Raw genomic sequence first — 14,646 nt, forward strand, 5'->3', positions numbered from 1 at the left:
GTTCTGGTGCTCTGATCCCGAGTGAGCTGGCTAGTTCCCTTAATGATGAAGCTGCAGGCAGAGCTGAGGAAAAGTTGACCCAGTGGTTTGGGTTCAGCAAGAATCATGATCTTAACGATAGTCCGTTCCAGTCAGCACTAGACTTAGACAGGATGGACATGAGGAGATTCACAGGAATCAGGGCTTCTGGCCTGAGGCAGAAAACAGATGGTATAACTATACCCAAAGTAGTCCAGAACATGGTCCCTAGCTGTTAGAAAGGAAAATGTAGTGGTGATCCAGTCAATAACATTAAAGCATTTAAATTGCAATTAAATGTTATTTTTCTTAATGAACCAGTCCTCACAGAGTAAGTGCCAAAATCCACAAATATAATCTTTGGGGGAAGATATAGAAAATAATATGCAGTGATGTCTCTAGAGGGAGAAACAATCTACAAAATTTCAGAGTTTACTTAATGAGGTTGGGACTTGAATCTGTCATTAGTGCCAAGCAAATATACTTTTCACACCCAGTAGACAGAGAATTTTGACATCTAAATTTGAAGTTAAAATATCTAGGAGAGCTTGGGTTTTCATTAAATATCTGGGAAAATATGTAAAATATAAAAAATAAAATGTTACAGAGAATGAAAAAATAATTGGGCTTAATTCTTGTTGAACTGAAGTACAATCACTGGAAAATGTGTGGGACAAAGTAGCAGACCTCAGAGCTAACATTTCCTACCAGATTGGCTGTAATGGCAGTACAAAACAGCACAACAGAGAATCTGGCCATGGCTTTATAAAAAGCATTACTAAAAAACTTTATGACAATAATTTCTTTCTGCTTTCTCCACCAAAAAGATCCTTAACATTCATCTATCAGAGAACTGTATCAGGGATAGTTCTTTGTGTTACAGCATAACTCACGTACGTAAGTCAAAAAGGAAATTACTTTCCTTTGACAGCTTTCATTTCTAGATGACAAATCACATTCTTTTTCTATGTTACATACACTAAACCATCTACTGATCTCGGAATGAGAATTTAATTTGGACCTCAGATTTTGTTAGACTGCTTTGTAAGTGCAAAACTGAGCTCTGTATTACAAGTGTTTTTTTTATATTTTTGTGTATTTCCTAATACAATGAAATAAATACTTAGACGTATTATCATTGTATAGGCAAGAGCTTGACTTATTATGATGAGATATTATTTATGAAAATTATTTTTATAAAAATATTATTTCTGTAAAGACAATATGTAGTTAATAGTATCACTTGTGTTATTTCTTCATCATTTCTATTGACTGGAGGATATGTATTATAGCAAAACTAGAGATCATATTTAATCAGAAGTGAAAATGAAATTCTGGGCTCTGTATGTGCTTGGATATCACTAGAATCAGACTCTGCTATTATTCATACCAGATTATTTTTGCTGGCAGTGTGAATAATTTCTGATTTTCACCAGTCTCGGGGAAGAGCCAATTCCCAGCATGACAACTAAGAGAATGAATACCAAAACATTTTCAGACGGGCAGACTCTTATGAAGGAGCTAAAGATGTGCAACCAGGAATAATCATTACAGAAAAATCCCTCACATAATTACAAACTGCTGGAAGCTATTGGAAGCCATTGTAATGTGAAAATATAAACTTGCTGATTGCTAATTATATGGAGACAATGTCAAAGTCAAATAACATACAACATAATACTGACAGTACAAAAGATACTTTGAATACCTCTGAATGTAATATCTCCAATTAAGGAAGAAAAAATATACTACAGTGAAAATATTTTGGCATAGGCAATGCAGAACTGGCAAATTAATGTCACAGACTATTTCTATTTCTGCTAGTTTTAAAATATTTGCGTAAAATATTTAAAAAAAAAAAATTAGCTCCCAGTTCAGCAGAGGACTTACATGTCTACTCAGCTTTACTGTGTAATCATCCTAGATGCAATCCCATCCATTTCTACAGGCAGTCTCTTATGGCTTGGAGCATGTCTTTTTGCCATCCACTTCTACTGTTCCTTTCTAATAGAAGGGTTTATAATAGTTAGAGTATAAATCTCATTTGACCAGAGAATTTTGCCATGAAGACTTTTTTTTTTCTTTTTTCTGCAGAGAAGGGTTTTTTAGTGGATAAATTAAAAAGTCAAGTGTAATAAGCATTCAGGATCAGTAATAAAATATATTAATCACAGATAAACTTACTTGACTTGTATAACCATATGTGACTTACGAGTAATGCTTGAGACAGCCTATACAGGAGCCATTTACACTGTGGGTCCCAGGAAGACTTCCCCACCCCCAGTTCCTCTATGCGCTCAAATACTTACTTATTACACACGAGGACAAGGTGTGGGTGCACAACATTTTCCCCTCATTTCCTCTGGAGGAAACAGGTCCACAAGGACAATGGGGGAGATGCAGTATGCAGTAACTCTGGGCAGCTGAGGAACAGGACTGTAGGGTTCACCACTGAGTGCATTTTTGTTGCCAGCAGGGTACCCCAACTGTTCCCCTTTCAAGAACTTCCCTCATTATTCAGCTAATGTAATAAATGTAGGTATCACTATAGAACATATTTCACAACATATGATGAAAATCTATCAACCATAAAAATGGAGCAAGTAGTCAAATGTGTGAAAATTAATTTGGACATTTTTAATAATGTAATACAATTCTTTGATAAATGAAGCATAAAAGTGTAACTATAGAAGAAGTGTCAGCAAGAGATGTAGGGTAATTTTCCAGTTGTCTGAAGAAGACACTTTGGGCTGGTTCACAGTGTATGTTATATGGCCAATGGAGCTCAAAACCATAAAGAAAAGACTGCAGTGAAGAGACAGATATTTTTGTTGCTTCAGGATGTTGTTAACTAACCTTGCCAACAGTGTTGTTAGGTAAAAATGACAGCATGAAACTGGATATCTGTACCTCTCAGAAATGCAGTATATCATCTGTACACACTGTGTTGTGGTTTCTGTTACAGAACAGAAGTCCTTGCCTGCAGTACTAGAACTGCTTCCCTATGCATGTAGCTCTTAAAATGCTGACATAGTGTTTTATATGCTTGCTCCATACTACACTATTAGTTGCTTCTTAGGTGTTTTATGTCTAGTGAGTCATTTAAAGCACATTACCAATGTTGCTCTCCCTAACTCTAGCCACATCAAATGTATAGCCTATGTTAGTTTTCTCCTATAGTCAGAGGATCCAATCAGTGTTAAAACTGTCCTGTCACAGTCATAATTTGAAGAAAAAGATAAGAGCTAGTTTCTTTAAAAATTACAGTTTTAAAAATTGGCTCTTCGGTGTCTGGGATTTGAAAATTTTCTGCACTTACTTCCTGTACCTCAGAAAGCAATCCTTGTCTTTAACACATCGTACCTTTAGCAATACAGTCACAACACGACAAAATCTAATATGGGTATTAGGAGACAAGAAACAATTTTTCAAGCCTGTTCAGAAATCCTTTCTGTATTAACATGGAAAGTTTTGCATATTAATCTGTTTAAAGATTAGAACTAAGCAGCTACTGCCCACCCAGTCTGGAGAACCCTCCAGATGGTGCAGTCAGCAAGTATCTCCTCATGTCATGAGGTACCTCTGCATCAGTTCTGCTCTACCCAGCCCCAGGGCAGCCCAATACTTGGTGAACATATTGGAAAAAAACCTCCTTTACCTAATTCCCTCCACATTACAACAAGGGCAATTCATTCCTTTTTAGGCATGCTTGGGAAGGAGTAGGCCCCGTATGTCTACCACAAGCCTTTGCTAGCCACTGAAAGTTGTTCTTTCACCCGGGTTCCCAACACAATAAGGGTGGCCCAAAGGCGTTGAGAAAGGGAACACAGGCAAGACTCAGGAACTGATTACTTTTAGGTGAGAGGATATGTAATGGGAAGATACTATGAAGAAGGGGAAACTAACATAGATCTGGCACACCCTGGGGAAAAAAAAGGAAAATATTTTACTCAGGAATTAGTCCACGAGTAATACTTTTTCACTGGTCAAGCAAAGCACTAATCTGTACCTATCCAAGCAAACTGAGGTGAAAAATTTTGTAGGGAGACCCGTGTTAAAAACTTAGTAAAAGCATAACTTTGAAACCGTCTGCTCTGATTGCATGCAATATTACTCCAGACATTTGTATCTTGAAACAAACACCCTGAAACCTTGCAAATGCATTTTTCCTAATGGAAGAGAACACTCTGTTACTGTCCTTTAAAGCTATTTTCAAGATGCTTATGGTATGAGTAAATTTTCTTGTCTTTCACAACAGTCAGAGGCAGCTTCAGTGCTGGTGTCTGGTAGGCAAATATGTCTCTGCTAGGGACACTGGCATTTCATTAACATACACCAGGTTTGAATTTGGCTCAGATTAACATTTCTGACAAGATCCAGACATATATAGAAAGATTCATGCTGACTCTCGTTTCATTCCAAACTAAACAGCATTTTCCACCAGTAGTAATCCCAGTGATTTCAGAAACTGTTTGAAAAGTTACCTGTTATTCATCCCCAAAGGAACTTGTCTCCTGTGGTTATAAGTATTATCAAAATAATGTAAAATCCCAAAATAGGTGCATCTGATTAGAATTCAAATCTGAAATTATTTGCTGTAAATTAACAATTTTATTTTTTAATAAGATAAAGAAGTTTCTGCATAGCTTTATTAAGTCTTCAGCTAATGATTTAATCCAATGTATGTATATATGCATGCGTGTAACTGTATTGGGTTTGCATGGCGAGGTTTTGGTAGCGGGGGGCTACAGGGGTGGCTTCTGTGAGAAGCTGCTAGAAGCTTCCCCCATGTCCGATAGAGCCAATGCCAGCCGGCTCCAAGACAGAGCCGCCGCTGGCCAAGGCTGAGTCCATCAGCGATGGTGGTAGCACCTCTGGGATAACATATTTAAGAAAGGGGAAAAACTGCTGTGCAACAGCAACAGCAGCTGGAGAGAGGAGTGAGAAACAACTCTGCAGACACCAAGGTCAGTGAAGAAGGGGGGGCGGAGGTGCTCCAGACGCCAGAGCAGAGATTCCCCTGCCGCTCATGGTGAAGACTATCATGAGGCAGGTTGTCCCCATGGAGGTTAACGGTAGAGCAGATATCCACCTGAAGCCTGGGAGGACCCCACGCCGGAGCAGGTGGATGCACCCAAAGGAGGCTGTGACCCTGTGGGAAGCCCATGCTGGAGCAGTCTGAAGGACTGCACCCTGCGGAAAGGACCCACACTGGAGCAGTTCGTAAAGAACTGCAGCCTGTGGGCAGGACCCATGTTGAAAAAGTTCATGCAGCACAGTCTCCCGTGGGAGAGACCCCACGCTGATGCAGGGGAAGAGTGTGAGCAGGAAGGAGCAGCAGACACATGTGAAGAACTGACTGCAACTCCCATTCCCCATCCCCCTGTGCCACTCGGGGGAAGGAGGTAGAGGAAATGAGGAGTCAAATTGAGTCCAGGAAGAAGGGAGGGGTGGAGGGAAGGTGCTTTAAGATTAGGTTTTATTTCTCACTACCATAGTCTGATTTAATTGGCAATAAATTAAATTAATTTTTTTCTATGTCGTCTGTTTTGCCCATGACGGTAATTGGTGAGTGATCTCCCTGTCCTTATCTTGACCCATGAGCCTTTTGTTATATTTTCTCTCCCCTATCCAGATGAGGAGGGAGAGTGATAGAGTGGCTTTGGTGGGCACCTGACATCTAGCCAAGGTCAACCCACCACAATAACATAAGGAAAATGCTTCTTTTCTTTCTTTCTTTTTTTAAAAAAAAAAAAAACAAAAAAACAAAAAAACCAAAATGCAACAACTCTGGCTCTCTTTGATGCATATGTTACTTCTATTTTATAGTTCTTATGTCAAGTCTAGCATGTTGCAACTCTATGTCCCCTTTATAAAAGAAAGCATTAGGGAAAATAGGAACTAGTGATCAAATAAAAATATGACACAAAACCCTGGAATATACTTAAAGCTTCTTTGAAAAGCTATCTGAAAAATATTAAATATTTACTGGGTTTGGGTTTTTTTGATGAAATTCAATTTAAGGATCATATTTTAAAAACTGAAATCACATCATGGAGAACAGACAGACCATAAAATATGTTACAGGATAGGAATGTATCCTGACAAGAATTAGTGAAGCACTGGGGAATGTTAGTGCTTAGTTTGTATTGTGCGAGCATTATGTAATGTATCTGTAAGAGTTTTGTCAGTATAAAAGCATGTAAGCCTGATTTTTAGAGAACTAGAAGGGTACATACTGAGAATAGTTCGTTCATGGCGGTGGAATTCAGTTTCACTGCTTACAGATCTCAGTCGTGCTTTTCATGTTCATAGTGACTTCCACCTCACGTTCTGTGAATTCTCCACAAATATTGCTGGTTGAATAATGGAAGTATTTGTGATCTTTTTCAGTTTGAAATCAGCTTTTGAGGTACATGTGTGTTACAGTCTGTTGGCTCCTTGTGTACTCAACTGACAGGGAATTCAAGCTTTATTGTGAAAAGTGAATTTTGATGGCTTCGTAGTATACTTTTTGCATTGAAAGAAGGGCAGGCTGACCCAGCCCTGTCTTGCTGGGATTATCAGTATGAGTGGGCTTGCACAGGCTGTGGATTTTTTTTTTTTTTAATCACTATCCAAATGTTACTTATGGTATGGAAATAACTTTATAGAGGTAACAGGCAACTAACCATCTTCCTTTCTTCTTCTCTCTGTAGTTTGTTGCTCAGCCCAACTGCCAGCAGCTGCTCGCATCTCGCTGGTACGACGAGTTCCCTGGATGGAGGAGGCGACACTGGGCTGTGAAGATGTTGACATGTGTTGTGATAGGGCTCCTTTTCCCGGTCTTCTCTGTGTGCTACCTGATAGCTCCCAAAAGCCCATTAGGGCTGTTCATCAGAAAGCCATTTATCAAATTTATCTGCCATACTGCATCCTACTTGACTTTTCTGTTCCTGCTGTTGCTTGCCTCTCAGCACATTGACAGGTCAGACCTGAGCATGCAGGGACCACCACCAACCATCGTCGAGTGGATGATATTACCGTGGGTCCTGGGTAAATGTATTACTAAAGAAAATACATTGAAAAGTGTTTTGACCCCTGTGGTTTTGCCAAGCATTCCTGAGGCAGGAAGATACATTAGAGAGTTCTGTCATGAATTATTGACCTACCGAAACAGGCAAATGGTCCATCTCCTTCAATACCTAGCAAAAGTAGTAGACAACTTGGGAAGAGTTTAAAAATCCAAAGTATCACCACCTGATATATTGTAGTGAGGGAAAAGAAAAGATATTGGGGGTTCCTTCCTGTGATTAAGCAGTGCCCTGAAAAATGCATACTAGTATTCTTTTTAGTATCTATTTTCTCCAGGTCAGAAATTGTTCTGATTCTTCTAAGTGTCCATTTTTTTTCTTTCTTAGTCTACTTTTTAAAAATTGTCCCTTTGCCATGATATTTTTTCATGTTTTAGAATGAGGCACAGTGTCATTTCTGAAGTGTTATCACAAACCTTAGTTACCTAAAGTATGCTTCTTTCTAATATGACAGACCCACCTACTGCAAATAGTGCTGACCAGCATTTTCAAGTGAGTATTTTCATTAAAATAGGCATGCAGAGTATTTTTTCTGTGCAAAACCCTTGATAAGAAATTATCACTCAACTTCAAACAAAATATTTTACATCAGAAGGAATAAGAAAATCCCCTAGCATTTTTAAAATGGGGGAAAAGATTCCCACTCTGTCCTGACAGTTGAAAATAAAAATTTCAGTCTGCGATTGTTGAAAGCCTACTTCGTGTGGGCCATGTCAGCCTTAAATGTCTTCCTGAGTGATTGCTCAATCCTATTGGATTGGACTATCCTAGGTCCTCCCTACGTTTGCATGTCTCCCCTGCTAGCTAGTATCTCTCTTGGTGTGCCGTGGTCTTTTCCCTGTTTCTTAATTTAGGAACCAACACAAGTTGGATCAGGTCAGGCCAAATATACTTGATCTTGATTGAAATGAAATTGTAGAAGGAGGGACTTAGTAGCCTTAACTGCAAAAATTTAAGTTTGATATCTTCATTTAAACTGTCATCACATAGACAAATTCATGCACAAACTTTTCTGAAGTGTTTTGGTGGGGTTTTGATACCTCTCTCAGAGCTCCCCATTAAGATGCTATTTCGCTTCACTTTTGCAACTTGTCCCAAACACCTGGCTTTTTTTAGCACAACCAAATTGACAAGACTTTTGGCATCAATGATCATATATAATCTACAATGCAGTGTTGAATTTCTAATACATTAATTGGCAGTGCCTAATATTCTGGAGAAGAATGAGTCAGTGGCTTTTCCTCTATATGTTCCTTGGTAGAGCACTGTGGAAAGCAGGAGGCAGGCCTACATCTGTCTTTAACTTAAGCAAACAAGCATGCATGACTGAAAATCCTGTGTACACTTATTTGTCAGGAACCTCTCAGAAGGACCTGCCTTCCACAGATGAACTGCTTTCTTAGATTTCCCCCATGATAGCACAGCATAAAACAGTCCGCACCACCAGCCTTCACTGTAAGGTGTGTTGTCCTTCACTGGGTAAATATTGCTACTAACATTAAAAAAGCCAATATCTATTATTATTGCAAAGGAATTAATCAATCTGACAGGCTGCTTAGAATGACATTTCCTACAGACAAGTCAGAATAACTTCAGTGGGTGAGATTCACGTTGAAATATTAAAAAAATCCTCAAGTAAATTTTCCCAGTTTCGTACCATCAAGAAATAAGAAACCAAAACAAAAATCCTTAGTTTGATATATTACTTTCTTAGAAATAAATGCTACAATGCTGAGGAGGAGGAAGGGGATCTTCTGTGCTGTCCCATGCCTAGAGGAGCATTTTTAGTAGCTTTTCTGTCCAGCCTTCCAAAATAGCAGGTGGTCCGTATCTACCCAATTTTCACAGTATCCTGAGGCTGAAGGATAATAAGAACAAATGCATAGCTGACACACAGACCTTGACACGCCAAAGTGGGTTTTATCATTAACCTATATTTTTAAAGAAAGAAATTAGAGCCCAGAGAAAAAGGTGCAATTTGAGGGCAAGGGCTAGTTTCAGCTAAAGGCAGTTTTCAAATTTTGGTGACTAACTCTTCTTCAGAAAATGTGCAGTGGGAAGAGGAAGAACCTCCATTGCCCTCAACCTCTGACACTGCTGTTTACTTAGGAAAGGCTTCAGTAGCTCAGCATCCCAGAGCATTTGTTTGAAGAAGCCATTAACCCTGAGAATTATGACTATCAAAATGACTATCATTTCTAAAAGCAGCATTAATATTTCCAGTATAGACTCATACGGCCAGATTATGCCAGTACTGCCTGTGCTGAATAAGCCCTTCCTCTGCAAGCAGTGCAGGTCAAGTCAAGGGAACTGCTTTCATAAACAAATATTCATGAGCATGAATAAAGATCAATAGTCAGATACCATGTGGTCAGATAGCTTGTGGTTAATCTGGACTGTAATGTTCAGAGAAACTGTGTCTTCCAAAATCTCCTGCATCTAAAATGAGGTATTTTACACACTGATCTCTAGTGGTTCCTAACTAGTGGTTTCCTGTAGTTACAGTTTCACATTTCCTGGGTTCACCTTTCAGACTTAGGTTGCTGCGGTGCCTTAGTCCACCCAAATAATAAGGCCCCAGATTCACCCATTGTAATCTCAGGCAATTCATTGGGCATCTCAGTTCCCTCTGTCATTGAAGGAGACAGACGCACATCTCCACAGGACATATCAGCTCACAGCATGTGATGAATGTGTCTATTGCAGCTTTTTTTTGTTTTGTTTTTTTTAAAGGAATGAATCTCAGCCCAAACCTGCTGTTTTCATATTCACATACATACAAACTGTGGTCTAGTCATCTTCTAATAAAGTAAATAATAGTTTTATTAAGTTCTTATCAATAAGCTAAGATTAGTTTCCAGGTCGCAATGTAGTCTGTCATCTCATCTCTTCAAACTATACAGTTATGCAGTATCCTTAAAAAGAGTAAAAGCAACACTCCTGAATTACACAAGGGAGCCTAAATCTGAGGTACGTAGATACATCTTTGCATTTCCTGAATGTAGACAAAAAATGTTGATGTCTGAGACAAAACTACTGTGGCTCTAGGGTTGTAGTTTTTCTCTGAAATTGGAAACATGACCAAGTAAACCCTTTTCCCAAAGCAGAGGTTATCCTGGAGCAGCTACAGCATGTCAAAACTATTAACATTTTAAACAATAGAATTCTTTGTTTGTCTTTCTTTTAATTCAAATAGCTCTGCATGTAGTTTGCATTTTAATAGCTACCTCCCTTAAAATGAAGAGAGAAAGACAAGCTCTACTATCCAGGCTTCTCATTGACATGAATTTCGGCATAGAATCATAAAATCATTTAGGTTGAAAAGGACCTTTAAGATCATCGAGTCCAACCATTAACCCAACACTGCCAAGTCCACCACTAAACCATGTCCCTAAGCACCACATCTACATGTCTTTTAAATACCTCCAGGGATGAGGACTCCACCACTTCCCTGGGAAGCCTGTTCCAGCAGTTGACAACCCTTTCAATGAATAAATTTTTCCTAATATCCGATCTAAACCTCCCCTAGCACAACTTGAGGCCATTTCCTCTCGTCCTGTCACCTGTTACTTCAGAGAAGAGACTGACCTCCACCTTGCTACAACCTCTTTTTATGTAGTTCAATATAGCAATAAAGTCTCCCCTCAGCCTTCTCTTCTCCAGGCTAAACAACCCTACTTCCCTCAGCTGCTCCTCAGAAGACTTGTGCTCTAGACCCTTCATCAACTTTGTTGCCCTTCTTTGGACACGCTCCAGCACCTCAATGTCCTTCTTGAAGTGAGGGGCCCAAAACTGAACACAGTATTCAAGGTGCAGCCTCACCAGTGCTGAGTACAAAGGGACAATCTCTTCCCTGGTCCTGCTGGCCACACTATTTCCGATGCAAGCCAGGATGCTATTGGTCTTCTTGGCCACCTGGGCACACTGCTGGCTCATGTTCAGGCAGCTGTCAGCCAACACCCCCAGGTCCTTTTGTGTCGGGCAGCTCTCCAGCCACTCTTCCCCAAGCCTGTAGCACTGCACGGGGTTGTTGTGACCCAAGTGCAGGACTCCGCACTTAGCCCTGTTGAATCTCATGCAATTGGCGTTGGCCCATCCATCCAGCCTGTCCAGATCCCTCTGTAGAGCCTTTCTACCCTCCAGCAGATCAACACTCCCACCCAACTTGGTGTTGCCTGCAAACTTTCTGAGGGTGCACTCGATCCCCTCATCCAGATTGTTGATAAAGATATTAAACAGAACTGGCCCCGATACTGAGCCCTGTGGAACACCACTTGTGACCAGCCGCCAACTGGATTTGACTCCATTTACCACAACTCTTTGGGCCTGGCCAGTTTTTCACCCAGCAAAGTATATGGCCATCCAGGCAATGAGCAGCCAGTTTCTCCAGGAGAATGGAGCATGCATATATTTCGTAGACCTTAAGAAGTTTCAAGATTGTCCATAGTGATCTCAGCTCTCCAACAATTAAACATTAATTAACATTTGCCTACTACTATTTAATAGAGAGCTGAATGTGCATAATTAGCACATATTAAAAGTGTCACTAGAGTAGGAGGCTCAGTGGAAAAACCTGTATTAGGCTACATCTCCATGGAGACTATCAATTTTACATTTAAAAAGTCTCTTACGGAAACTTCTGCATTAATTTTGTCTTTTACGTGATTAGATAATTACACGAGTGGTGTTACAATATATGGCGATTATCTGTGGAACAATAAGTCAGCATAACAAGGCTAATGTTATAGCTTTAAGAAGCAGTTATGGAAAAATATCTTGATAAGAAGAGTCAGAATCTCCTGTCATTGCATTTAAACAAGTAAGAAACAAGCTTTTGCTGGTAAGGAAAATTAATTTTGTTCTTTATATTAGGTGTCAATTCCGATATCCCAAGCATTCCACATGCTTCACACTACAGAAACATAGGCCTGTCTCCTATACTTGAGAATCCATCACCACTGAAAAAAAGACAGAAAAACAAGAACTCCGTACTGTGGAAAAAAGTGAGGAAGAATAATATTTTCCATCATCAAATTCCCCATCCAGTTGCTGAGTGGACTCTGAGCATTATAACAGTAATGTAAAGGGGAAATTAAGTAACACCCAGCCTCACCCTCTGTATGCCTTGACTGCAGGTCTCATAAGGATCATATTGATCCCTATAGACTTGGCATACCCGTTCTGCTCTAAACCCTAGCCTCAAACCTAGCAGTGACCATGCTAAATGTTCACACAGTGGGCCTTTGGCTCACCAGGGAATGCTACAAAATGCAGAGGAGAAGGCCAACAACTAGACAAACTTGGTGCTTAGTAGATGTGGTTAAAAAGCTCCCTGCCAGTTGTTCAGGGTGACTGCAGCAAAAAGAACATTTCTGAGGCAAATTTGTTTTGATGAGTTTTTTGCTCTTTTATGGGCATCTTTAAGTGTTCATCATAATTATGTTGTCCAGAATAGTGCTTGGAGCAGGAATGCAGTCTTACTAAATCTCTTTAACAATGCATTCCCCATCCTTTCTGTCAGACTGGTTTATACTATCGGAGTATGTGAATCTATAGAGAATGTGGATATTTGGGAACTGTGCAAACTGAAAACATTTGTGGTCAACAAACTGCCGGTGGGATATATGGAGTGTACAGTCTTGCCGCTATGTAGCACAATGTACTTCCAAACTGATGGCACAGCAAGATGCTTCAGATGAAGTGGTCATAGAGGTGGCAAGTATACTGTGCATAATCTTCTAAATTTGGTCAAGAAAGTGTTGTGTAAAAAATTAAACAGTTAGTACAAATTGATGTGTTCCAGGGAGCAGATATAAACCATAATATGGACAGCAAGACGAAACAGTACATAACCAGCAGTGACAAATAAAGTGCAGAAGAGGAAAATAATCCCAGACAAAGCTGGAACACAGCTTCAGTCAGAAAGAAGGATAATGCACATAATGACCACTCAAGGCCATTCAGTCCAAACTAGTGCTCAACACAGCATAACTACAAAGGTAGATCAGATTGCTCACGTCCTTGTCCAGTCAAGTCTTGAATTTCTCCAGGGATGGATATTCCAGCACCCCTCTCAGCAACCTGTGCCTGTGTCTAGCCATTGGTGAGCTTTCTTCCTGGTATCAGCTGGAATATCACATGCCACAATGTGCAACCAATACCTCTTGCCCTTCCAGTGTGCACCTCTAGGACAAGTCTGGCTCCAGTTATTCATAAGCAGCAATTTCATTAGTGGATGACAGAAGTAATATCCCCCCATTAGTGTCCTCTTCTCTAGGCTGAACAAACCCAGCTCCCTCAGCCTCTTCTTGTACATCATGTGGTCCAGCCCCCAGTCATCTTGATGGCCTTTTGCTAGGTTCACTTCAGTCAGTTAATATCTCTTTTTTATTGAGGATCCCAAAACTGGACACACTAATGAAATTATTTATTTAAACATCAGGAGACCCACTTCTTGTCAGGACTGCCTGACTCTTGCTGTAACAGGACCTTTTACTCAGTTACTTGTAGGTTTATTGGGTTTTAAATATTAACATTTTGTATGTAGATGATTTTATTTTATTCTTTGGTTGTTGGTGGTGTTGGCTGATATGTGTCTTTCTGTGTTTAAGATTTAATCTAGAATAGTGTTGCCATTTCCAAAACTGAGGCCAAAGAAAAATGTCTTGTTTTGATTATGATAAAAAAGTCAGGACACTTTTTCTTTGGGAAAACACTTTCAATGGTGCCATGACCTCCGGTTAAATATGGGTAGCCGTATGTATTTTTTGCTATTCTAGTAAAAATCTATCCTAAATTTGAAAAGCTTCGTAAATGTGTCTTCCATCTAAAATGGAGCTACACACTGTGCTTTGGTTTCTGAATCCCATCCATAGTGTCAAACCAGCCATAATCAGTGGCACCTAGTCACAGTGGCAGACGTGATCTCTGGACAAGGATACCCCTGCACTTAGCAAACCTGGAAGCTTTTACTTTTATTCTGTCTTCAAATCCTTTCCCTAAGCATTCAGGATCAGCCACAATTTAGGCTAGACGGAACAGTTCTCTGCCTATCTTTAATGGCCTTTACAGTGTTTAACTAGAGTACAAAAAATAAAGGGAGTTCTCTTCCTTAACAACGACTGTCTGAATGTTCATTTTACATCATACACTTTTATTAGCTATGGAAAACTTTCCTCCCACAGGCAATGCCTTAAAGCTGCAAACAAGGACTGTGCTTTTAGAAGATAATATAAAATAATCATAGATAGACAAGTATTTGGTGCAATCAGATGTTTTCTTGCAATCACAGTATTTTCTGATGAAGCAGGTTTTGGCAGGATCCTGAGATACTTTTTTGACTTCAGTCCTGTTTTCAATTGAGTACCTTTGTGCTTGCTCCTCTAGCATTCAAATATTTCACATTTTAAGATTACAATCATATAGCTTGAGGAGAAAGAAAACAGAAAAGGCTTTCAGTGTGTGTGCAAAGCCTAGCTTTGATGCCTTTGCTTCCTGGTAGAGGCCCTCAGTAAAGAGGCTAAAGACGTCTGTTGGGTTTTTTGTCTTTAATTCT

At 39.7% G+C, this 14,646-nt stretch overlaps 1 protein-coding gene across 2 annotated transcripts in view; it reads left to right on the forward strand.

Moving 5' to 3' along the window:
• TRPC4 (transient receptor potential cation channel subfamily C member 4) overlaps window positions 1-14,646 on the forward strand; it is a 162,983-nt gene that overhangs the window by 112,260 nt on the left and 36,077 nt on the right. For both annotated transcript variants that reach the window (XM_087756602.1, XM_087756603.1), the window contains one exon: window positions 6,717-7,053. In XM_087756602.1, coding sequence (XP_087612728.1) covers window positions 6,717-7,053 — 337 coding nt within the window. The remainder of the gene's footprint in view (window positions 1-6,716; window positions 7,054-14,646) is intronic.

Source organism: Nipponia nippon, unplaced genomic scaffold, assembly GCF_047370975.1.
Source record: "Nipponia nippon isolate SJK-2023a ecotype South Korea unplaced genomic scaffold, ASM4737097v1 scaffold_2, whole genome shotgun sequence".
In the NCBI taxonomy this organism is placed as follows: domain Eukaryota; kingdom Metazoa; phylum Chordata; class Aves; order Pelecaniformes; family Threskiornithidae; genus Nipponia; species Nipponia nippon.